Source organism: Spermophilus citellus, assembly GCF_964194105.1.
Source record: "Spermophilus citellus genome assembly, chromosome: 9".
Lineage (NCBI taxonomy): Eukaryota > Metazoa > Chordata > Mammalia > Rodentia > Sciuridae > Spermophilus > Spermophilus citellus.
In genome coordinates, this window is record NC_138191.1 from 106,332,257 (window position 1) to 106,356,319 (window position 24,063).

Genomic DNA, 24,063 nt, shown 5'->3' on the forward strand with positions numbered 1-24,063 from the left:
CACGATGGAAACCAGAGGATGCTAGAAAAGCAGGACAGGGTGAATTGTGGCACCACAGAAGAACATAGAGGCTTGAGGGCCTGTGACCAAGAATGGCCAGATGGCAATACAAGTCTAAGAACTCCAGCTTGGAAAAGCTAAAATCCCTCTCTCACAGATGCTCTCATAAGAGGCAGTGAGAGCAGCAACCAGAGGCAATGAGAAGGAAACACAGTGGTTATTCGCTCATTAGCCTGCAACCACCATGAGATGGATGGTGGAACATTCAAATGGTAAAAGGAAGACTACAGAAACAGCCCTGAGACTCAGAGAACTCAAAGAGAAGAATTTGAGAATTAAAGACAAGGGGAGCTGGGCACAGTGGTGCACATCTGTAATCCCAGCAGCTTGGGAGGCTGAGGCAGGAGGATCGAGAGTTCAAAGCCAGCCTCATCAAAAAAAGAGGTGCTAAGCAACTCAGTGAGACCTAGTCTTTAAATAAAATACAAAATAGGGCTGGAGATGTGACTCAGTGGTTGAGTACCCCTGAATTCAATCCCCAGTACCAAAAAATAAATAAAAATTAAAGACAAGGGGAAAAAATAACCATAAAAAAGGACTACAGGAAATACTAAGAAAATATGGATACGAAATGAATGTTACTAGTTCATCCAAAACAGATACAAAACAAATACTTCAAATGTTAATAATTATACATGAATGATGAGTGAGCATGGGAACTCATGATGGCATTCTATTTCCATGTACTTTAGAAATTTTTCAATAAAAACTGTTTTGTTTTGTTTTTAAACCCAGGGGCACTTTACCACTGAGCCACATCCCCAGCCCTTTTTTAAGAGAGGATCTCGCTAATTTGCTTAGGGCCTAAATTGCTGAGGCTGGCCTCAAACTTGAGATCCTCCTGCCTCAGCCTCTCAAGTAGCTGGGATTACAGGCATGCACCATGGTACCCAAAATAAAACACTTTTAGGAGATAAATTTTTAAAAAGTAAAAAAGGGACCAGAGGTATAGCTCAGCGATCAGATATGTACTTAAAAGTACATAAGGCTCTGGGTTTGATACCAAGCACCTAAGAAAAAAAAGTAAAGGTACAAGAACAAGGAATTACAAGGACCTTCTGCATGAGCTACTACTATGTGCCACTCCACACAAGCAGCAGCTTGGTCCACACAAACTGTGAAGCCATGCAGTAAGAGCAGGTCACTTGGGTGGCAGGAGTCCAGTTGCACCTAACACAGTTCTGAATCCCTCTCAACAGGGAACCATTTTGCACAAAACTAACAAGAAAAAGCTGCTATTGACAGTGTGATCTAGGATGAAGGGTGAACAAACATGTTCACATTTACAGTTTTGGGAAAGTATCCTGATATCTATCAATGATTTGCTGGGCCTCCCCAGGAAAATCAGGCTGAGAAAAAAATACCCTTGAATTTTAGAGTAAAAGGGCCATCTAATCCCAAACCCCCAAGCATCTGGGCTATAATGGCTACCATTCTAACCCTGTGCTTCTAAGGCAAGGAGTGTCATCCCATACTAGAGTACATTCAACTGGGCTAAGGATCTGCCAGTCACTAAAGCTGCTAAGATACAATGCTCTGGATCAACAGTAGAAAATTATTAATTCCCAGTAAAGAACAAGCTAAAAAAGAATGAATGTTACCTGGCTTTTTATCTGACACAATAATGCATGCTGGAGGCATTGACAGGGGGTTTCTCCTGCTCTCCTGGACTCCTGCAGCACCTCCACCCCACAGGCCCACCTCCCCTCCACAGGATGTCTTCCAAACCACTGTCCGGAGACATACCTCTGCCAGCTCCCGTTCACTGATACTTCTGGGGGCACTGCCTTTCTTCCTGCTGCATGGCTCTCCCATGGTGACTCTGCCATCCCCTTTGGCATAGCTATGCACAGTGAGAACTCCTGTTTGTCCTTGAGCTTGACAGGAGAGTGGCTCACTGGTTTCTGAATCAGAAGAAAGAGAATCCCGAGAAGAACTGGATCCCAGGCTAGAAAATGATTTCTTTTTGGAACCAGAGAAGATAAGGCGTCCTCCCATAGAAGCAGGGTTCACAGAAAGATCCAGAGCAGCTGCCTCTTGTTCCTCCTCATCATCCTCCTCTTCTAGCTTGACGTTTTTGAGCTCTTCAAATTTAACATCAGTGGAGTCAGAGTAATCTGAAACATACATAGACATTAGAAAAGCCAAGTTCCTCCTGAACATGTGAACTTCATGAAGATAAAGACAAAACACAAGGAGCATGGGCTAGAAGTAAGACCTGGCTTCAAATTCTGGTTGTCAATTACAGGGTCCCTGTGTGATCTGGGCTAACACCTCAGCCACACAGGCCTCCATTTCTTCCTCTAATTTATCATGTGAGGACACTACCACTTATCTTCAGACCTCCTAACTGTAACTGCTGGTAACAGCCTTCACAGAGAGCACTCAGCAAGCAGCTCTGCCTCTTCCTCACAGTCCTGCAAGAGATGAAAGCCTAAGCTCAGCAGAGGATCCAGATACCCCAGCCAGAAGAATTGCTGAAGAGAAGCCAACCCAGCCTCAGGTTTGAGTATACAGGACTATCTGACTGTCGGCAGACACACCATGGCATCATGAACAGATTTGTTCAAGCCTGACCAAGACTGACACAAGCCTCTCACTAACAATTCTAACCTCATGAATACCTGCTGACTGCTCTGAAGCACTATTGACCACATCATTCTTATACAAATGGACCCTCAAGCTCCCAAGTAAACAAACTCTAAAATGGGAGGCACCCTGAACTTGATCATTACATACACACAAATTAAATCACCACACTGTACCCCATAAACACGTACAACTATATGTCAATTAAATACTTTTAAAAATAAGCCAGGCATGATGACACATACCTATTAATCCCAGCTACTTGCAAGGCTAAGACAGGGGGATCCTAAATTTGAGACCAGCCTGGGCAACTTGGCAAGACCTTATTTCAAAATTAAAAACAAGATGCTGGATATAATGGTACACACCTATAACCCCAGCAGCTCAGGAGTCTGAGGCAGGAGGATTGCAAGGTTGAGACCAACCTCAGCAACACTGTAAAACCCTTGAGCAACTTAACAAAGCCCTGTCTCAAAGTAAAAAATAAGGACTGGGCCGGGCACAGTTGCACACACCTGTACTCCCAGCGGCTCGGGAGGCTGACGCAGGAAGATTGCAAGTTCAAAGCCAGCCTCAGCAAAAGCGAGGCACTAAATAACTCAGTAAGACTTTGTCTCTAAATAAAATACAAAATAGGGCTGGGGATGTGGCTCAGTGGTCAAGTGTACCTGAGTTCAATCCCTGGTACTCCTAAAAATAAATAAATAAATAAATAAATAAATAAATAAATAAATAAGGACAGGGGATTTAGCTCAGTGGTAAAGTGTCCCAGTTTCAATGAGTAGGAACAACTACACAAAAAATGGGGCTGGGATATAGCTCAGTTGGTAGAGTATTTGCCTAGCACAGATAAGGCCCTGGGTTCAATCCCTAGCACCACCAAAAAATAAAAATAAAAAAACAAAAATAGGGCTGGGATGGTGGCTCAGCAGGAGAGTGCTCGCGGAGCACAGGCAGGACCCGGGTTCGATCCTCAGCACCACATAAAAAAATAAAGACATTGTGTTGTGTCCATCTACACCTAAAAATAAATATTTTTAAAAAATAAATAAATAAAATAAAAGAGCTAAGTACACAGCTTAGTGATAGAGTACCCCTGGGTTCAATCCCCAGCACTGTAAACAAACTAAATAAATAAAAGTAATGAGCAGGGTACAGTGGCACATGCCTGTAACCCCAGCTACTTCCAAGGCTGAGGCAAGAGCACTCCAAGTTCAAGTGAACTACTAAGCAAAGCCCTAAGCAACTTAGTGAGACCCTGTCACAAAATAAAAAATAGGAAGGACTAGGTACATGGCTCAGTGGTTGATAACTCCTGGGTTTAATCCCCAATACCAAAAAATAAAAAATGAAAAGGTAAAATAAAATGGCAGTCCACGCTTACATCATCTCATCCCTCTTCTCCAGCCTCTTCTCCTGGTCACATAACTGTCTTCCTCTAAATAGACCACTCCTAATAGTCTATTTAGAGGAAAACCCCACCAGCTTCCCAAGACATGGCATTGCTTCCTGTCTTCATGGCTTGCCCAGCATCTCTGGGGTGCCTTGCCATACCTGCCCATCTTACTTCATCAGTCACCTTCATCAAATGTTTCAGTTTCCCTCACTCCTCACCAGGTGGGAAACAGGCCTTTCCCCTCCATGCCTGTTCCACCCTGCATATCCCTAAAGCACTTCTCATAGTCCAACTACAGGTCTTCTCACAGATCGCACTCTCTCCTTTTTTATTTCTGATCCTGCGCTCAATACGCACGGCATACAGGACAGACAAGGGCTGCGAAAAATGCACCATGTTCTACTCACCTGGGAAAGGCAGGCTATCCTCAACTTGCCGCACAGAGCTGTGGGTGGGCCTCACAGGAGCAAGGGTGGCCTGACATTCTGTCATTTCATACTGTCCCGAACTTAGTTCCTCCTTGGGGAAGAGCTCACTCTGACTTACTTCCTGTGGTAATTCAAGACAAACCCGGTGCCTCTTTGTCCCTATACGGTGCTTGGCCAGACTGTAGAGAGAACAAACCTTCTAGAGTCCACATATGAAATCACTTACCAAATACATTCAACCTTGTGCAAATACAACCCAAAATAAATGCCCAGGGCCTGTAAGTACTGGTTTAAAACTCGGGGCCACCTCTTATTTGTGTGATCTGAACCAAAAGACTTGACCTCTCTGAACTTAGTCCATCATCTGGAAAGTATCCCAACCCACCTCACAGATTTGGGGTGAAGATTGAGAAAAGGTACATGGAGCACCGTAGGAGAGTGCCTAGCCTTTATTAAGTACCCCATAACTGTCCCTCTGGTCTTTCCCACATGAAATGGGAAAAACTCTTCTCAGAGCACTGGCTCAGATCCTGACAACACCAGCAAACTTATCTTCCTACTGCCACTGCCCCAGAAAGTCTTGATCCCACCATCACATTCTCCTTTTCAACAAACATTCTGGGGGATGAAGCTCAGTGATAAAGCACCCATGGGTTCAGCCCCCAGTATCACAAAAATAAAACAATAAAAAACAGAAAACACTCTGATAGGAAAACTAACTTTTAGCACAGGGGAGCCCTACCCCTTGCTCCAGCCAACTACAGGTTTATTATCTTCATTGCTGGGTAAGAGCCACAAGGAAGTGCTGAATGCTCCAGCTCTGAGGGTTTTGGAACTTTACTAAGAAGAAAATTCCCTCAGCTGTGGCTCAAACACCCCACTTAGTCATAGCCTTTCCACAGGTTGTGAGAGCTGCCCAGAATCCCATCCTCAACAGTCAGGTCCAAATGGCTACCAGTTACCTTCTCTTTAGGTCTCCCTCCTCTCCATCTTCAGCTCCTTCCATGTCCTCCTCTGGGCATTCCTCCTCATTCCCAGCTCCTGGGGGAAGTTCACTCTCCTTGAGAAATTCTGCTGCTTCTGGTGTAGGCACGGTATGGTCAATAATTGTGCTGTCCTTCCCAGCTTTCCAAAGTTTGTATCTTTCTGGCTGGAACTTCCTCACAAACACATCCATGGAGATCTTCACCATATCCTTTCTGCAGGAGCACTGTCACAAGTAGCCAGCAGGTGAAGCACACCTTATCTGTTTCTGCCTCACCTCCACATCCCATCTCCTCCCTCCATGTGAAAAAAAGCATGAGACATTTTAAAACCAAACTGTTCAAGTTCGCAGGACAAGGGCACATTGCCCTTACAGAAACTTCAAACACGAGGGAAGCAAAAAAAGGTCAGAGAGTGCTGGCACAGTAGTGAGTCTACCTGGGCACTAATTAGAGTGCATAGAGGATGGGCAGTGACGTGGCTCTGCACCTAGGTCCTGAGATGGTCAACAGCCACATGCCTTTGGATATCTATCCAAATCAAGACTACACAAACAAGCCTAGCACTCTGAGCCAAGGCACACCTTGTTGCTTGCCTATAACAAAAGTAAATGCCTAGGGCTGGGGATGTGGCTCAAGCGGTAGCACGCTCGCCTGACATGCGTGCGGCCCCGGTTCGATCCTCAGCACCACATACAAACAAAGATGTTGTGTCCGCCGAAAACTAAAAAATAAATATTAAGATTCTCTCTCTTTAAAAAAAAAAAAAAAAAGTAAATGTCTAAGACTTTTTCAAAAGAGAAATCTCAGAATGGTCACAGCAAGAAATATTGATAATGTGGGGTATAGTTTTAATTCTAAAAGAACTTAAGTGCAAAATCTCACTTTTTACTTCCCAAAGTTCAAAAATTCTTTATGAACACAAAAAGCTGTCATTTTTACACATTTCCAGCCAGTCTTTCTGAATTTCTGCACTTTAAAGAAATATTCTGGGTCTAGGGTTGTGGCTCAGTGGTAGAGCACTTACCTCAAATGTGTAAGGCACTGGGTTCAATCCTCAGCACCACATATAAATAAATGAATAAAGTCCATCAACAACTTAAAAAACTATTTAAAATATAAAAAAAAAAAAAAGAAAGAAAGAAAGAAATATTCTGACACTAACAATTTACTCAACCAGATATTTTTAGTCAGTATAATAGACATCAAGAGGGCTCACCAGCACGGCCTGTTTGCCATACTCAATCCAACGCCGGGTAGCAAAATTGGTAGACTCTGCACAATTGAAGCCATGATTAAAGCCGGCATGGTAACCATAAGGGAAAGTGATCATGAACTCTCCAGCTTCTTGAGTCACCTAAAGAAGAGAAGACTTAGGGCTGGGGATGTTACTCAAGTGGTAGCGCGCTCGCCTATCATGCACAGGGTGCTGAGTTCGATCCTCAACACCACATAAAAATAAAGATATTGTGTCCACCTCAAACTAAAAAATAAATATTAAAAAAAAAAAAAGAGAAGACTTAAAGCAGCTGGCACACATGGCAGAGACTATAAAATGGGACTCCTGGGCTCTGGTTCAGCCACCAATTAGCTGAGCAACCACAGATAAGTCATATACTACTGGGGTCTTCTGTCTTGTATAAAATGAAAAGCCTTAAGATACTAGATGCATATCATGACAATAATTAACACTTCCTCCAAGTTCAGTGCTTTGTAGGTGACCTGCTCCTCCCATGGCCCACTAGTCCCCACTTTGGGATCAAACTCCCACCCTAAATCAAAGTGATGGTGACAAACTAGAATAAAATTCTATGAAACAAAGACCAAAAAGAGCTGCCTCTATGTAAGCCTAAGGACTTCCGTATGTAATGTCAGCTCACCTTGTCAAAGGGAATGCCATATTTCTTCAGCATTAATGGGGAAATCAGGGTCATCTTATGGCGGAGAAAAGCCTCACAGCTTTGAGCACTTCCTGGGAAAAAGCCTGTTTAAATGCACAAGGGGTCTGAGTTTATTCCATACTCCACACTAGCTGTATAATCCTAGAGTCACTTCATACCTGTAAATCTCATCTGAACGAAATCTTTCTATCTCTGGGCAGACTCCTAAGATTCTACAGTGCACCTCTCCAGATAGAGTATTACATGGGTAATCAAACTTGTTTGGGTGACTGACAACACCCAAGCTGCCTCTGTTATGAACAGCACTTTGAAACTTTTTAGAACTTTCTCCAGTACTGAAAGATTGAGACTGCACTCTTTTGTCAAAAGTAACAAATCTATAGCATAATCTACCCTGGCTTTCTTGAAATAAGATTCTCTAGAGGTACAAATCTAATCCACATAAAGATCAAACTACAAAATAACTTGATTTTTACTTTAACAGTTTGGGTTTTGGCAGAAGAACCAGAATCAAAATGATTTGTATATTTTCCTGGTTATAGAAACCAGTGCTTGGAGGAACTGAGACAAAGACCATCAAAGGAAGGACTAAAGGTTACCTTTTTGGATACAGTTGAGCCCATTCCCTCCCTGTAAATCTCTGAAAGGCCACACAAGATCTTATCATAGAAAATGAACATTTGAGAGCTAGACACAGCTCACAGAAGGGAGGAGAAAATACCTTTGGCGAGGCGCTCTAATCGTTTTCCATGCTCAGGTGGAACAGAGTACCTGCAAACATATGAGAGCATCAGACACGGAGCAAAGGACAGGAACAGGAGCCAAAGGGCTTGTCCCACTAGAAAAACACACTGAAGCTAGTAGAGAGAACGCTGAAGTTTCCCAGCACAAAAAAATGACAAATGTTTGAGATGATGAATATGCCAGTTCACTGATCTGACTTTAACACATTGCATACATGGACTGGAATAGCAGCACACTGTAGCCCATAAAAAAATGTACAATTGGGCTGGGGATGTGGCTCAAGCGGTAGCGCGCTCGCCTGGCATGCGTGCGGCCCGGGTTCGATCCTCAGCACCACATACCAACAAAGATGTTGTGTCCGCCGAGAACTAAAAAATAAATATTAAAAATTCTCTCTCTCTCTCTCTCTCTCCTAACTCTCTCCTCTCTCACTCTCTCTAAAAAAAAAAAAAAAAAAAAAATGTACAATTATGTATTGACTAAAAATAATAATACAAGCTGGGAGTGGTGGCTCACACCCACAATCCTAGCAATTTAGGAGACTGAAGCAGGAGGATCACAAGTTCAAAGCCAGCCTCAGCAATTTAGAGAGACATTTAGCAACTTAGTGAAACCCTGTCTCAAAATAAAAATCAAAAGAGCTTGGATATTAAAAGGGTTCAGTGGTAAAGGGTCCCTGGGTTCAATCCCCAGTACCCAAAAAATAAATAACTTAAAAAATGAAATTAACAATACAAACCAGGTGCAATGGCACACACCTGTAATCCCAGTGACTCAGGAGACTGAGGCAGGATTGCAAGTTGGAGGCCAGACTGAGCAACTTAGTGACACCCTGTCTCAAGATAAAAATAAAAAGGGCTGAGGATATAGCTTAGTGATAGAGCATCCCTGGGTCTAATCCCCAGTACCACCAAAAAAAAAAAAAAAAACCACTTTTTTTTTTTTAAGAGAGAGAGAGAGAATTTTTTAATATTTATTTTTTAGTTTTCGGCAGACACAACATCTTTGTATGTGGTGCTAAGGATCGAACCCGGGCCGCACACATGCCAGGAGAGCGTGGTACTGCTTGAGCCACATCCCCAGCACCCCCAAAAAACACTTTTTAAAGTTGCTAAGCACTACAAAAAATCTGGAGAAGCTAAGTATTTGACTCCTGGAGCAGAAGAATGCAGAGCCTACACAGGAATGTGACTGAATTTATTTCTTCTATATTCACCCACTTAATAAAACATCTATTAGAGATGGGGTTGTAGCTCAGCAGTAAAGTGCTCGCCTAACACATGTAAGGCCCTGGGTTCGATCCTCAGCACCACATATAAATAAATAAAATAAAGGTATTACGTCCAGCTACAAAAAAAAGATATATATTTAAAAAATAAAAAATCTATTGAATATGCACCATGAACTAGGATTTATGGTACAAAAAGTTATGTTATTCATGTAATAAAATTTTTTAAAAGAGGAAAAAAAGGTGGCATTACATAATCTCAGTGTTTTTTAAAATGCTCCCAGGAGAGTTTAAAAGGCCTAATTAGAAGAGGTTAGAGAAAAAATGGGAAGCAGGGTAGAGATGGATTAGAAACCTAGAAACTTGGTCTGGGATCTGCTGATGATTCCATTTTCCCTTCATCTGCATAAAAGCTATACTGATTACCCAATAATTAATTACTCCTCTACCTGGTAGGGTGTCTAGATATCACAGTAACTGTTCTCCATTTAAAAAAAAAAGTGGGCTGGGGATGTGGCTCAAGCGGTAGCGCGCTCGCCTGGCATGCGTGTGGCCCGGGTTCAATCCTCAGCACCACATACAAACAAAGATGTTATGTTCGCTGAAAACTAAAAAATAAATATTAAAAATTAAAAAAAAAAAAAAAAAAAGAGAACATCTGAGACTATTTAAAACTTTTGCACAACTGTTAAACATTCTGAAACTCACAGTAACCTTATTATAATCTACTCTAAAGCAGCAGTGTGCACTGTGGTTCTAGTACTGGGGAAACAGAATACAGAGAATCACTTGAGCCCAGGAATTCAAGGCCAGCCTGAGCAACTCAGTAAAACTCTAACTCAAAATAAAATAAAAAGGGCTGGGGATATAGCTAAGTGGGAGAGCACTTGTGTATGCACAAGGCCCTGGGTTTGATTCCCACTATTAAAACAAAAAAAAGAGGAAAATTAAGTAAATTATTCCACATAAACAACAAAAATGTCCTCTCCCAAATAAAATAGCCTCCTTATGAATCAAAACAGAGGAGAAAAGTTAAGAAAATATCACCAAAAGGACTTTGACTTTAGGAGCCATCAGGCAACCTCACACAGAATTCTCTAGAGCTCCCACTTCAAATGATCTAGCCAATGTATCAATAACTATAAAATCTCTTGATAAATCAAAGAATGATAATCCAATGTCAGGAAATTTTAGAGTCAACATTTATAGATTTTTGCATATTTTCCAATCCTAGCCATCTAGAAGAAAGACAGTGGGACAGTACACAGTGGGTGGGGGATGGGGGGGAGCACTAGGGATTGAGCTGAGAGCTTTGTACTTGCCAGGCAAATGCTATGCCACTGGACAACATCCCCAGTCCACCAAATATTTTTTTAATGAGGTAAAGAATTCTTTCTATCATCTGAAGGAATAATTCCAGTTTTGAAGTCTGTCTCTCAGAAGGTCAGGCACAGAGGTACCCTATAATCTCAGCTACTCAGGAGGCTGAAGCAGGAGGATCTCAAGTTTGAGTTCAGCTTGGACAACACAGCAAAACCTTGTCTCCAAATTTAAAAAGAGTCTAGGAATATATCTCAGTGGTATAGCTCAGTGGTAGAACACCCCTGGGTTCAATGCCCAGTACCACAAAAAATAAATAAACAGAAACAAAGAAATGTCACAGGCCCATTCAGAAGTTATAAAGAGTGGGACTGCCTGGAACAGTTCCATGACTTTCAGTAACAGACTAAACTATGCTTTCCTAAGATGGTGTTGAGTCATGTGTTCCCTAAAGACTCATTTCTCAACAGATAGTCTGGCTCCAACAGTATCTGATCACCTCAAAATGTGTCTCAATGTAGAATGTCATCTCCACCCCAAGCCTGCAGCACCAGAATCCACATTTCAACCTGCTCCAGAGGCTTCCAGTGTACATTAAAGGTGAGAAAACCTGTACCAACTATGGGCTGACTTTACCAGGACTTTGGCTCTCCGAAGTGCAGGTAATTGATGCTGTACAGGTCCATGTCTTCTGTATGCCAGGCAAAGGAAGTCTTCCACATGCCAAAGTACAGGTATGGGGTGTTCACACCCTCAATGGTGATCCCACTCTCCTTTTCAACCAAATCCAGAATGGTCTTCAGCCGGCCAATGTTCCACTCATCAACATGCTGCCAAAGAAATGACAGTCCACAGTAAATTATACTTGAATATAAAATGAAGTTATGAATCTACAAACCACAGAGAAGGCTTCAGGAGAGCCTATCATCTCTGATCAACATATAAAATAATGTCAAAACCACAGGCCAGTCACAGGGGTGTATATGTGTAATTCTAGTGACTTGGGAGACTGAGATAGGAGGGTTATAAATGGAGGCCAGCCTGGGCAACTTAGAGAGACTGTATCTCGAAATAAAAAATAAAAAGGACTGGGCCCGGGTGTAGTGGTACACACTTGTAATTCCAGCAGATTGGGAGGCTGAGGCAGGAGGACCGCAAGTTCAAAGCTAACCTCAGTAACTTAGCTAGGTCTGGAGAACTTATTGAGACCTTATCTCAAAATAAAAAATAAAGGGCTGGAGATGTGGCTCAAGCGGTAGCACGCTCGCCTGGCATGCGTGCGGCCCGGGTTTGGTCCTCAGCACCACATACAAAGATGTTGTGTCTGCCGAAAACTAAAAAATAAATATTAAAATTCTCTCTCTTTAAAAATAAATAAATAAATTAGTAAAGCTATTGTGTCCACCTACAATTTTTTTAAAAGTCACTAAAAATAAATAAATAAATAGATAAATAAATAAAGATAGATAGATAGATAGATAAATAAATAAATAAAAAATAAAAAGGGGGAGCTGGGGATGTGGCTCAAGCGGTAGCACGCTCGCCTGGCATGCGTGCGGCCCGGGTTCAGTCCTCAGCACCACATACAAACAAAGATGTTGTGTCTGCCAAAAACTAAAAAAATAAAATAAATATTAAAAAATAAATAAATAAATAAACAAAAAGGGCTGGGGATGTAGCTCAGTCATTAAGTGCCTGTGGGTTCAATCCCCAGTACCACAACAAAACAACAAAACTGAATTCCTCACTTTTTTTTTTTTAATATATACTTTTTAGTTGTAGTTGGACACAATACCTTTATTTTACTTATTTTTATATGGTGCTGAGGTTCAAACCCAGGATCTAGCACATGCGAGGCGAGTACTCTACTGCTGAGCCACAATCCCAGCCCCCCTCACTTTCACAGTTACTACTGGAACTGACACCATCATGCCTCCAAAGGGATTTAAGCAATATAATATAGGAAAGATGTTTAAGGAGGTGACAGTTACCTGATCTAAATCCCAGGAAGAAGAGTTTTAACAAAAGATAAAGAAACTTAGGTCAAATTAGGAAAAACAAAGAAAAATGGGAATTAACTATAGTAACTCATGCTTCTTTTAGCTTCAATTTCCACTGGGCAGAGTCTTCATAAAATGTCTACATTGTCCTTTCCCCGAGTTGTACTCAGCCAGAAGCCGCCCTCCTAAAACCAAGTTCCCAATTTTTGTGCCCTGCTTTTGTACTTCCCAAAATCTTCAGGCATCAATCTGCCATTCATGCCTACAGGCTTGACTCCCCATCACCCCACAATATTACTGTCAACAAACTTAAAATTCACTTTTTAAATATTTTCCTTCTGATAATTTACAAAAATGTTAAAATCTAAGCAATAATACCTAAAACACCTAATTTTTTTCTAATCATCCAAAGGCAGGTTCAAATAGTCCCTCTTCTACCATATCAAAGCAATTCTTGTTTGAAATTTGGGATCCCCCTGACTCAGCCTCCAAAGTCACTGGGATTACAGACATGCACCAAGGTGCCTGACACCAAAGCAGTTCTTCCTTCCAAAAAAAAAACCAAAAACTATACTTCAAGCCAATGCAACTAGTTAAAATAGCTTTTGCTACAGAATTCTGTTTAAGGGTTTTTAAAATCTAAATAGGTTTCTCTTCTTAAATATATATCCCTTTCATTAGTCAGTGATCTTCTTTCTGAAGAAACCACACAGCTCCTCCCCCATCATTTCATTTTCTCTGAACCATCCCACCCTTTCAAGAACTCATCATCTACCACCCACAGACTATGCTAACAGCCCTTGAAAAGAACACCACATCATCTAATTCACATGCAGAGTGGGAGAAATAAAGTTCAGTCACATGCAAAAAATGCTAACAACTAAGGGAACTCAGCATATCAGTTGGTGGTACATCATTCATTTGTTCTTCCACCCATTCACCAACTCACTTAACCTACTAAGTGCTGGGCAGGAAAAAAAAAAAAAAAGGTATTATGTTACAAAATTTCAAATATTCTGCACAAAGGGCTTCCAAGGAGTCTCACCTTTTCATAGAGAGTACCATTCACATCTGCACCATAAATTGGAGGGTTGAATGTGAGATTTTTCCAGTATTTCCGCTCAAGCTCTTCAAACTCACTATAGCGTGGGGTACAGTACCTTCCAAAGTTTAAAAAAAAAAATTGTTAGCCACTTACTGTCACTAAATTTATTAGGCATTATGAACAGTGTAAGACACAATTCCCTGAATCCCCTATTTCCAGAACAGCAAGACATTTCAAATGAACAAGACACAATCTTGGCATTCAAGGTTATAATGTACAGTAACTCCCCTCAATATCCCTTCCATGAACTGGGCCCAAGGAAACTGGGAAAAGAAGGTCACTAAAGCAGTGACATGAATCCATCTTTTTTTACAACATAATAACTTCCACTGAAGAGAGGCTACACCCTGTTTGATTCAGGAGTAGCTTAGCCAGTGAGGAAAAAGGACTTAAAAACCATAAAGAACCACAGAACACACACCCATTAATCTCAGCAACTTGGGAGGCTGAGGCAAGAGGCTCTCAAGTTTGAGGCCAGCCTCAGCAACTGAGGGAAGTTATAAGCAACCTAGCAATATCTTGTCACAAAATTAAAAATAGAAAGGACTGGGGATATAGCTCAGTGACAGAGCACTTGCTTAGCACGCACAAGGCCCTGGATTCAATTCCCAGTAAAGTTATTAAGTGGCAATTTAAAAAGAATAATATACCAGCCTTACAAACATAAAAAAGTGGGAAAAGTAATGTACTAAAATGGAAAAAATATTAGTAAGATATTATAATTGTATAAAAATTAGACCTGAAGCCCAAAATGAAATGTTATGGGGGATAAAAGGAATGAGTGAAAACAAATCTTACTTTACTGCCTTTCATTTCAATGTTAATCTAATGAATAATACATTTTAGAAAATTCATGTGTTTAACAACTCCTTTGCCTTCTAATGATCTGTTTTTATAAATTTAGGTTTTCACATAAGATGTTTTCTTAAAGCTGGCTGGACATAAAAATAGAAATTAGGGGTAAAAATCTTGTCTCATAAGGCTGGGGTTGTGGCTCAGTGGTAAAGTACTTGCCTAGCATGTATAACACACTGCCTTTGATCCTCAGCACCACATAAAAATAAATAAAATAAAGGTATTGTGTCCATCTACAACTAAAAATATTTTTTAAAAAAATCTTCTTGTCATATATAAGGGTAGGGGCTGGCAGTCTAGCATGCTAATAGAGCACTTGGCTAGTGAGGCCCTGAGTTCAATTCCCAGCACTGCAGAGTAGAAACAGAGTTGTTTATAAGGAAAAGAAATGCTGAACACAGTGATCTATGTTTGTAATCTCAGCAACAGAAGAACTTTAGGCAGGAGGATTACATGTTCCAAACTCGCCTGGGTAATTCATCAAGACCATATCTCTAAATAAAAATATAAAGGGCTGAGGATATAGTTCAATGGTAAAGAAATTCTAGATTCAAATTCTAGATTCTAGTACTGAAGAAAAAAAAAAGCAAAGGAAAAGAAGTATATTGAAAGAAAAAAGCCTAGCATATATTGACAAGAAGACATAGGACGCTAAAGACACTGGTAGAACCCTGCATAAGAAACAGAAAGCGGCTAAGTTTGGCCCCACAAACACAGCTAAAATCAGGATCAACTATGACACAGACTTGCATCTGCAAAGCTTATCACACTTCTTCAATACGCTTTTACATAAGTTCTCTCATTGGCCAACAGGCTGGCTGGCAATGTAGATGTTTTAAGCTTTGTCAATAAAACTGTTAAGACCTCAATTAGAATCCACAAGCCAGTAGAGTGCTTGCCTTGCATGCAGGAAGCCCTGGGTTCAATCCCCAGTACAAAAAAAAAAAAAAAAAAAAAAAAAAAAAGGTATTGACAAGCCAAATGAAAAGAAAGCAAAGTATAGAAATAGAAAGAGCAAGACCTGCTATGAGAGAAAGAGGAGATTAAAAAAAAACATGAAAGGCTACCTCCAGAAGTGAGGACTATAAAACAAAAACTTAGCTCTGGGCTTAATCTCAGCAAAGGCATTTGTCACTCAAGCTGAAATTAAGACATGAGTAAATCAGAAAGGCTCAGGAAATAAAGCAAGAGGAAGGAAAAGGAATCTCTTGTGGAAATCCAAGGTTGGAGAGCAAAGTGAGAAGATACCAGAAGAAAGGATTAAGAAATAGTCACAGCCAATTGAGGGAAACACAAAGTATATTTTCTGTGATTATGACACAAAATGACAGCTAAATGTTAAAAACAGAGAGAAAAGCAACTAAAAACAATAGGACTAAACAAACACGTTTTCAGACAAGAATGAGCAGATAAAGAAAGTTACATGACAGAAAATAAGGTTAGTAATTATTTATTCACATTCTGTTACTGTCAAAACAGAAATCAGATAGCAGCTAACAGGTAGTGAAGAGCCTGCCCATATCTAAAGACAGAAGATACCACAATGAACTGAAATGACTAAACCCACTTTTTGATAACAGGTGGCATCAATATACCTCTCAAAAAAAAAAAACAAACCTTTCAAATCACCTCCAACTTTCTTTTGCAACTGTGCAATTTAGTATCATCCAAAAAATTATTATAATTCTAGGGTAGGGGTTATAGCTCAGTAGCAGAGCACTTGCCTGGCATGTGCAAGGACTGGGTTTCATCCTCAGCATCACAAAAAATAAATTTAATCTTTAAATTATTCTACTTCAGCTGGGCATGGTAGCCATGCCTGTAATTCCAGCTCAGGAGGCCGAGCCAGGAGAATTGTGAGTTCAAAGTCAGCCTCAGCAAAGGTGAGATGCCAAACAACCCACTGAGACCCTGTCTCTAAATAAAATACAAAATGGGGCTGGGGATATGGCTCAATCCCCGGTAGCACCCCCCTTCCAAAAAAATTACTCTACTTCAAATGGGAAAACAATGGGAATGGACCACCTTAGGCAAGAATGTAGAAAGATTTAGACTACACAGAAACTGCAAAAAAAGGGAGAGAGAAGCTAGAACTGAGGAAGCTATTCCTCAGTATGACAGTAGCAGTCTTGGAGACAACTATAAGGATGAGACAATAGGTTTTAGATGTTAAAACAGAGGAAGTGTTTCTACTCACTTATCACTATTGGCAATCTTGCGGAACTCTCGAACAGTCATGGCTTTCTTCTGTATGTTGTACTGAGTAAAGAGGCCAGACTGCCCTGTTACCAGTTGCTGGATAGGTGCAGGGATGACGAGATCATCAATGTCATCATAGGATGCTCGTGGCTTCCACTCTTTTGGAGGAACAACCTACAGGAAACATAAGAAAAAAGGAGACAGATAAGAAACTGAAAAGTCGGGCTGGGGATGTGGCTCAAGCCGTAGCGCGCTTGCCTGGCATGCATGAGGCCCGGGTTTGATCCTCAGCACCACATAAGATGTTGTGTCCGCCGAAAACTGAAAAATAAATATTGAAATTCTCTCTCTTTAAAAGAAACTGAAAAGTCAAGAGTTTGGCAGGTGTTTAGTCTGCTACACAAACAGTCAATTTCACTAGAAAGTGATTCTGAATTACCGACAGTAACCCAAACATAGGAAGACACACTGTCATGCTAACCCTGACCCAGCTCTGCCATCAACTAGCTGCCTAGTTGCAATGACTCTTATTCTCAGACTAGGTGTCTTATCAGGTTGAAAAATTGGTCCTTTCTCAATCTAACAGCTCAGGGCTCTTAAAAAAAATTATTTTTACTTGATTTGGGTAACTCTATGCTCATATAGAGTTTCCTTCTCTTGCACACCAGATTGCAGTCTATTTACGAAGCCTAAAGTCTGTTTTTTTTTTTTCTTTTTTGGCAGTTCTGGGCCCAAACCTAGGGCCTCACACATGCTAGGCAAGCACTTCATCAATGAGCTTCATTCTCAGGCCCAGAAAACTTACATTCTTAAATATTCAATCTTGAAGCCAGACACTGTGGTACATGCCTACAGTCCCAGCTATTTAAGGGAGAAAATTTTTTAAAGCAGGTGGGGGAGTGCTGGGAATACTTCAGAGGTAATGTGTCCCTGGGTTCAATCTCCAGTACCACCCCAAAACAAAACAAAACAAAAAAAAAAAAAACAAGCTAATCTTGAATAGTTAAATTAGAAACTAAGGTATGGAACACTGTATGGCATGTTATGTTTTACATAAGAAGGAACAAAACAAGCAAACACATGTATATATGTGTGCCATAATATGCATACAACAACACAGGAAGATATACATAAAAGCATGGAGAAAGAAACGGCATAAGAATTTACATTATCTGCTAGCATTTTTTTTCACCCATGAATTATCTATTCCAAAAAGTAATAAATTAAGATGAGGGGCTGGGGTCGTGGCTCAGAGGTAGAGCACACACCTAGCATGTGCCAGGCACTGGGTTCGATTCCCAGCACCACGTAAAGCAAACTAAAGACACTATATCCACCTATAACTAAAAAATAAAAATATTTTTTTTTAAATGAGAAAAAAAGACAAATAAGTCTCATCCATAAGTGAGGAATATGTTGTTAAAAAACAAAAAAGAGGGGGCTGGGGATGTGGCTCAAGTGGTAGGGCGCTCGCCTGGCATGCGTGCGGCCCGGGTTCGATCCTCAGCACCACATACCAAAGATGTTGTGTCTGCCGAGAACTAAAAAATAAATGTTGAAAATTCTCTCTCTCTCTCTCCTCTCTCTCTCTCTCTTTAAAAAAAAAAAACAAAAACAAAAAAGAGGGACTGGGATTGTGACTCAGCAGTAGAGCACTCACCTAGCACATGCAAAGCCCTGGGTTCAATCTTCAGTACCACATATAAAGAAAGAAAGAAAGAAAGAAAGGTATTGTGTCCAACTACAACTAAAAAATAAATATTAAAAAAAAAAATGAGGGGCTGGGGATGTGGCTCAAGTGGTAGCGCACTCGCCTGGCATGCACGAGGCACTGGGTTTGATCCTCAACACCACATAAAAATAAAATAAAGATATTGTGTCCACCTAAAACTAAAAAATAAATATTAAAAAAAAATGAACCAACAGAGAAATATGTAAGGCATGATCCCATTCTCTTTTTTTTTTTTTGGTCTTTTTTTGAGAGGGGAACTGGGGATTGAACTCAGGGGCACTCAGTTGCTTAGTGCCTCACCATTGCTGAGGCTGGCTTTGAACTTGAGATTTTCCTGCCTCAGCCTCCTGAGCTGTTGAGATTACAGGCCAGGAATGTGCCACCTCACGCTGCCCATTCTCTTTTAAAAACAAAAAATGCAATACTGTATGTGAGTTTATTTGTGTAAGCAGATAAAGATGTGGAAGGAACTAAAAACACTAATCGCTTTAAGGAGATGGTCCTGTAGAAGACAGATGAGATTAACCTTTTCTTTATGTATTTTTGAATTACTTAACTTGTAATAACAAGCATTTTGGGGTAATTTTTTGAAATCTAAGAAAGTATAACCAAAAAAGTTAATATGCTGGAAAGCTGTACTGCAGGTCATGTGGCTCCTATCCGTTATTCAAACCCAGCAGCAGCCATGTCTGCATGTAAGAGTAAAGATGGAGCTATCTTGAGCAGCTATGGAGGCAGCAAGGTCTAAGACTGGTCCTCTGCTTTCTAATCAATGTCCTTGCTTTCTTTTTTTTATATTGAAAAAGTAACATATATGCATAATTGGAAATTCAAACAGCATAAAAGTTTCTACCTGAGACTGAGTCCCTCTCAGTTTCTTGAAGAACCTTCCAGAAATATAATCTTCACAGACTTAGAAATTTGATTTTGACAAATTTATAAAAGGCTGATTTGACTGGGGAAGAATAACTGATTCAATTCACAGAGGGAAAAGTACAAACCAGAAAAATTTCAAATTGCAAAGACCAGAATCAGAATACTCATGTTGGCTGGCCACGTACATTCTCTCCTCTGGATGAAAGTCCAAATTACTATCAGAGTTCTGGATGAAACTGAAATTAAATGTAGCATAAACAGTCATATATTAAAAACCACTAAAGCACCCAGCTCCATTTTGAGCACAGAAGCAGAGAAGCCAGGTCAGCAGACCCTGGCTCTTTACCTGCCCTATGTGAAGATTCCAAGCAATTCCTCCCCCTAACAACAAAGGTGTTTCAAATGTTAACAACAGAAATTAACTTGCAAATGAAACAGCTTAAACTGAAGTCACTGCCCTGCCCAACTTTCAGTAAGATCCAGGCCTGGCCTTCCTTTAGGAAAACTTTTACTGCTACCATGTCACAAAAGGTACACTGAACAATCTTACTCCTTACCTTAGCTAGTCCAGCACGATGAGCTCCTTGGGATTCAATGTAGGCAATGTATCGACTGAAGTTCCGGAATTCTTCCATGGTTGGATAAAAGGTCATTATCCGAGCACTTGGATTCAGGGTTTCAGATTCAGAAGCCATTTTCCCTCCTTTTTGAAGTCACTTTGGTCAGTCAGGAATCTGAAGTACATTAAAGGCATAAAATTATTCAAAATGTAAAAATTAAATGCTCAGAATGACAGTACTGAAAATACTAACTGATAATGCAGAAATTCTGAAAGATCATTAAGACCACACACCTGGAAACTGCCACTAGGTAGGAATTATTTAAATGAACTTGAACAAATAGAAAGCTTTTGTTTAGGGGCTGGGGATGTGGCTCAAGTGGTAGCGCTCGCCTGGCATGCGGCCTGGCCCCGGGTTCGATCTTCAGCACCACATACCAACAAAGATGTTGTGTCCGCCGAAAACTAAAAAATAAATATTAAAAATTCTCTCTCTCTTGGGCTGGGGATGTGGCTCAAGCGGTAGCGCGCTCGCCTGGTATGCGTGCAGCCCGGGTTCGATCCTCAGCACCACATACCAACAAAGATGTTGTGTCCGCCGAGAACTAGAAAATAAATATTAAAAAAATTCTCTCTCTCTCTCTCTCTCTCTCTCCTCTCTCACTCTCTTTAAAAAAAAAAAATTCTCTCTCTCTCTCTCTCTCTCTCCCCTCTCTCACTCTCTTAAAAAAAAAAAAAAAAAAGCTTTTGTTTAAAAAGAATCTGGGGGGGGAGGGGATCTCGGGCTAAAGGGGGCTATGGATATAGCTTGGTTGGTCAGTGCTTACCTCACATGCACAAGGCTCTGGGTTCAATCCCCAGAACCACAAAAGAAAAAAATTAAAAGAACCTGATGTATCAAAACTGCATATATTCAAATCTCACTTAAATAGAGACATTGTTACAACTAAAAGGGAAATTATTTGGTTCTTGGTCCAATTTAACAACATAATTCAATTGACCTGCCCACATTCTTTTTTTTTTTTTGGGGGGGTGTGTTGGTTTTCAAGTTACTCCCTTATTTATACCTTACTAATGTTTTCTCAAGATAGTAAAACATAATATAGTACAATCTGATTTTTTTCCTGCAATACTAGGGATTGAACACAGGGCCTTGCATATAGTACACAAGCACTCTATCACTGAGCTACATCCCCAGTCTTTTTTTTGTTGTTGTTGTTGCAGTTGGACATAATATCTTTATTTTGTTTTTTATATGGTCCTCAAACAAACTAGGCGATTGCTCTATGGCTGAGCCACAACCCTAGCACCACCAGCCTTTATTTTGACTTCCTTTTTTTTTTTTTTTGGAGATAAAGCTGCCAAATTGTCCAGATTAGCCTTAAACCTAGATTCTCCTGCCTCAGTCTCCTGAGTAACTGGGATTACAGGAGTGTGCCACCACACCTACAATCTGATTTTATAAAGCCACCTATTGGATCTTTTATAGGGCACAGCTTTAGAACAGGATCCTAGATTCCTAAAAGTGAACTTGGCTATAAGATTACAAAGTTTAAGGGTTAAACAGTATTAGTAGCATCATTTATAATTTTTAAACCTTATAGTAAAGTTGGCCTCATATCTAAATCAAAATGCAGTTTCAGCAATACATAATGAAGTCAAGCTAGAGACAAGTTCAATTGCTATACACACAAAACTCAAAGGATAACATTTAAGCAGGCAATAAACTAACAATACAGAGCAAACTTCATAACTGGAAAAAGCAAAATACATATTTTGTTTTTAGATGAGGAGTTCAGCTCAGTGGTTATATCCCCACTGCTCAGTAACACAATAGACCTCAACTGAAAAGGGACAAAACATACCAGCCAAAAGGAGCCGATTTAGAAGTAAAATTGAACCTCCTCACAAGACCCCATAGTTCTGCCCTCCAATCAGGGGTCTAAATAAATGGCAGGGGCTGGGGATGTGGCTCAAGCAGTAGCGTGCTCGCCTGGCATGTGTGCAGCCCGGGTTCAATCCTCAGCACCACATACCAACAAAGATGCTGTGTCCGCCGAGAACTAAAAAATAAATATTAAAAAAATTCTCTCTCTGGGGCTGGGGATGTGGCTCAAGCGGTAGCGCGCTCGCCTCGCATGCGTGCGGCCCGGGTTTGATCCTCAGCACCACATACAAACAAAGATGTTGTGTCCGCAGAGAACTAAAAAATAAATATTAAAAAAAAAAATTTCTCTCTCTCTCTCTCTTTAAAATAAATAAATAAATAAATAAATAAATAAATAAAGGAATGGCAGTTCAACTACATAGTAAGAAACTGCCTCCAACCTACCAGCAAGCTAGCAACAGGTTGAGAGGAGACCATGGAACAAAACTTTTAAGGTGGGAGAGAAGATGAACCCTACTATCTTCAACTGAAAGGCTTCCTTCCATTCCACCCAATAAGACATTTCTGACCAGGCACTTTTCATGAATTTCCTATAAATTCTGCATGGCAGGCATACTGTTATCCCTGTTTCACATACCAGGAAATTTACCCACAGTCCATTCCCAGTGCACTTTCCATTACTTTGTGCTGCCTACATCATAATCTCCATCTGGACTGTCACTGACAAATGTGGATCCAAGTGTGGAGGAACCTTAGGCTTAATTCAAATAAATTTGGGGGCTTTCCTTTCTTTCTTTATTTATATAAATAAAATATGTATACACACATACACACAATCTCTCATATATATATATATATATATATACACACATATACATACACATACATACAAATACACACATATATGTATATATAAAAATACCACAATTTTTTTACTTTTGAAAATCATATAAAAGCCCATAAGCATGTGAATACAGGATTGCGGCTCCTCCCCTGGGGCTTAAAGGGATCTTAATGGGAATTCATCTGCCTCAGGCCCCGTTCATCTTTGTGTGTCTGGAAGGCAGAACAATGCACTGCACAGAGTGGGCACTTAGTAACTGTTAAATAACTGAATCCTTATCTGCACCTCAATTGTTCATCCCCTTTCTTTAATCTTAGGGATTCCTTTTCCCAGTCTATTCCCTAGGGAAAACTCCGGGTCCCTGACACCTCGAATCCAGCAACAAAGCCTGGTGATTCAAGAACACTGGCTCCAGAGTCAAAACTATGATTACAGATCCGATCTCTGCCATTAGCTGAGTGACCTTGGCTGTGTGAGTTGACTGACTTGTTCTCAGTTTCTCCACCTGTAAAATGGGGATCCCAACGCCCTGCCCTGCAGGGTTACTATGATTAACTCTGATGATGCAAGCGAAACGCTAAGCACTAGGCCTGGTACTTAAACACTCCACGAAGGCTGCGGTTGCTAACAAGTTCGAACTTCGGCACCCTCTCCTCGCACCCCCTCCCGTGGGTATCCCTCCAAAGACAACCCCCGTTCGCAAAGTCCCCGAACCTCACCGCTTAAAGGTACGGCCCCTCCCGGCCCCGCCGCCTAGGTTAGTGAGGCCGGGCGGCAGGAAGAAGAAAATAAGGGCCAGTGGGTCCGCCCCCCTCTCCCGATATCTATTGGCCACAAGAGATTAGAAAGAGCCAATCTCAGGACTGATTTTAGAAGCTCCCTCTCCTATTGGCCTAAAAACGTGCCGATCACGCGCCACAGAAAGAACCACCCCACTGCCCCTCCCCCACTAGAGATCACGGTCACGGCAACAGCAGCAACAAAACTAAAGGAATCCAAAACCCCATGGTTCTCACCTGAAGCCCAAAGCCCCGACAGGGCTCAGGCTCGTTTTCTGCTGTCGCCACTAGCCAATCCTACCGTTTTGCCAGCGGACGAAAGACGAAGCTCCGCCTCCTCAAAAGTCGGCTTCTGCGCAGCCGCACAGCACCCACAGAGTCAACCAATCCGAGGGGGGGCCACAAGTCTTCAAACAACCAATGAGCACACGCTGTAGGCTCCTCAGAGTCCGAGAATATTAAGCTGCTCAGCCTATGAGCGCTGACTCCGGCTGTTGCCAGGAGGAAACGCCATGCCACTCGGGACCGCGGCCACTGAGCATCTCAGCTGAATTGTGGAGCTGGCCAATCACAGGCG

The 24,063-nt window shown here is 41.1% G+C and overlaps 1 protein-coding gene across 3 annotated transcripts in view; it reads right to left on the reverse strand.

Moving 5' to 3' along the window:
- Nucleotides 1-23,842, reverse strand: part of KDM4A (lysine demethylase 4A) — a 54,641-nt gene extending 30,799 nt beyond the window's left edge. Inside the window, exons 1-11 of one of the 3 annotated variants that reach the window (XM_081307241.1) lie at nucleotides 23,724-23,842; nucleotides 19,974-20,150; nucleotides 16,807-16,982; nucleotides 13,695-13,809; nucleotides 11,286-11,479; nucleotides 8,079-8,128; nucleotides 7,337-7,440; nucleotides 6,676-6,813; nucleotides 5,436-5,683; nucleotides 4,453-4,652; nucleotides 1,807-2,177 (exon numbers count right to left, since the gene is read on the reverse strand). In XM_081307241.1, the coding sequence (XP_081163367.1) occupies nucleotides 1,807-2,177; nucleotides 4,453-4,652; nucleotides 5,436-5,683; nucleotides 6,676-6,813; nucleotides 7,337-7,440; nucleotides 8,079-8,128; nucleotides 11,286-11,479; nucleotides 13,695-13,809; nucleotides 16,807-16,982; nucleotides 19,974-20,111 (1,734 nt within the window). In that variant the 5' untranslated portion in view covers nucleotides 20,112-20,150; nucleotides 23,724-23,842. Of the gene's footprint in view, nucleotides 1-1,806; nucleotides 2,178-4,452; nucleotides 4,653-5,435; nucleotides 5,684-6,675; nucleotides 6,814-7,336; nucleotides 7,441-8,078; nucleotides 8,129-11,285; nucleotides 11,480-13,694; nucleotides 13,810-16,806; nucleotides 16,983-19,973; nucleotides 20,151-21,968; nucleotides 22,039-23,426; nucleotides 23,487-23,723 lie in introns of those variants that run through there. The other 2 variants (XM_081307242.1, XM_081307243.1) reach the window with 2 other exon arrangements.
- Nucleotides 23,843-24,063: the final 221 nt, after the last annotated feature.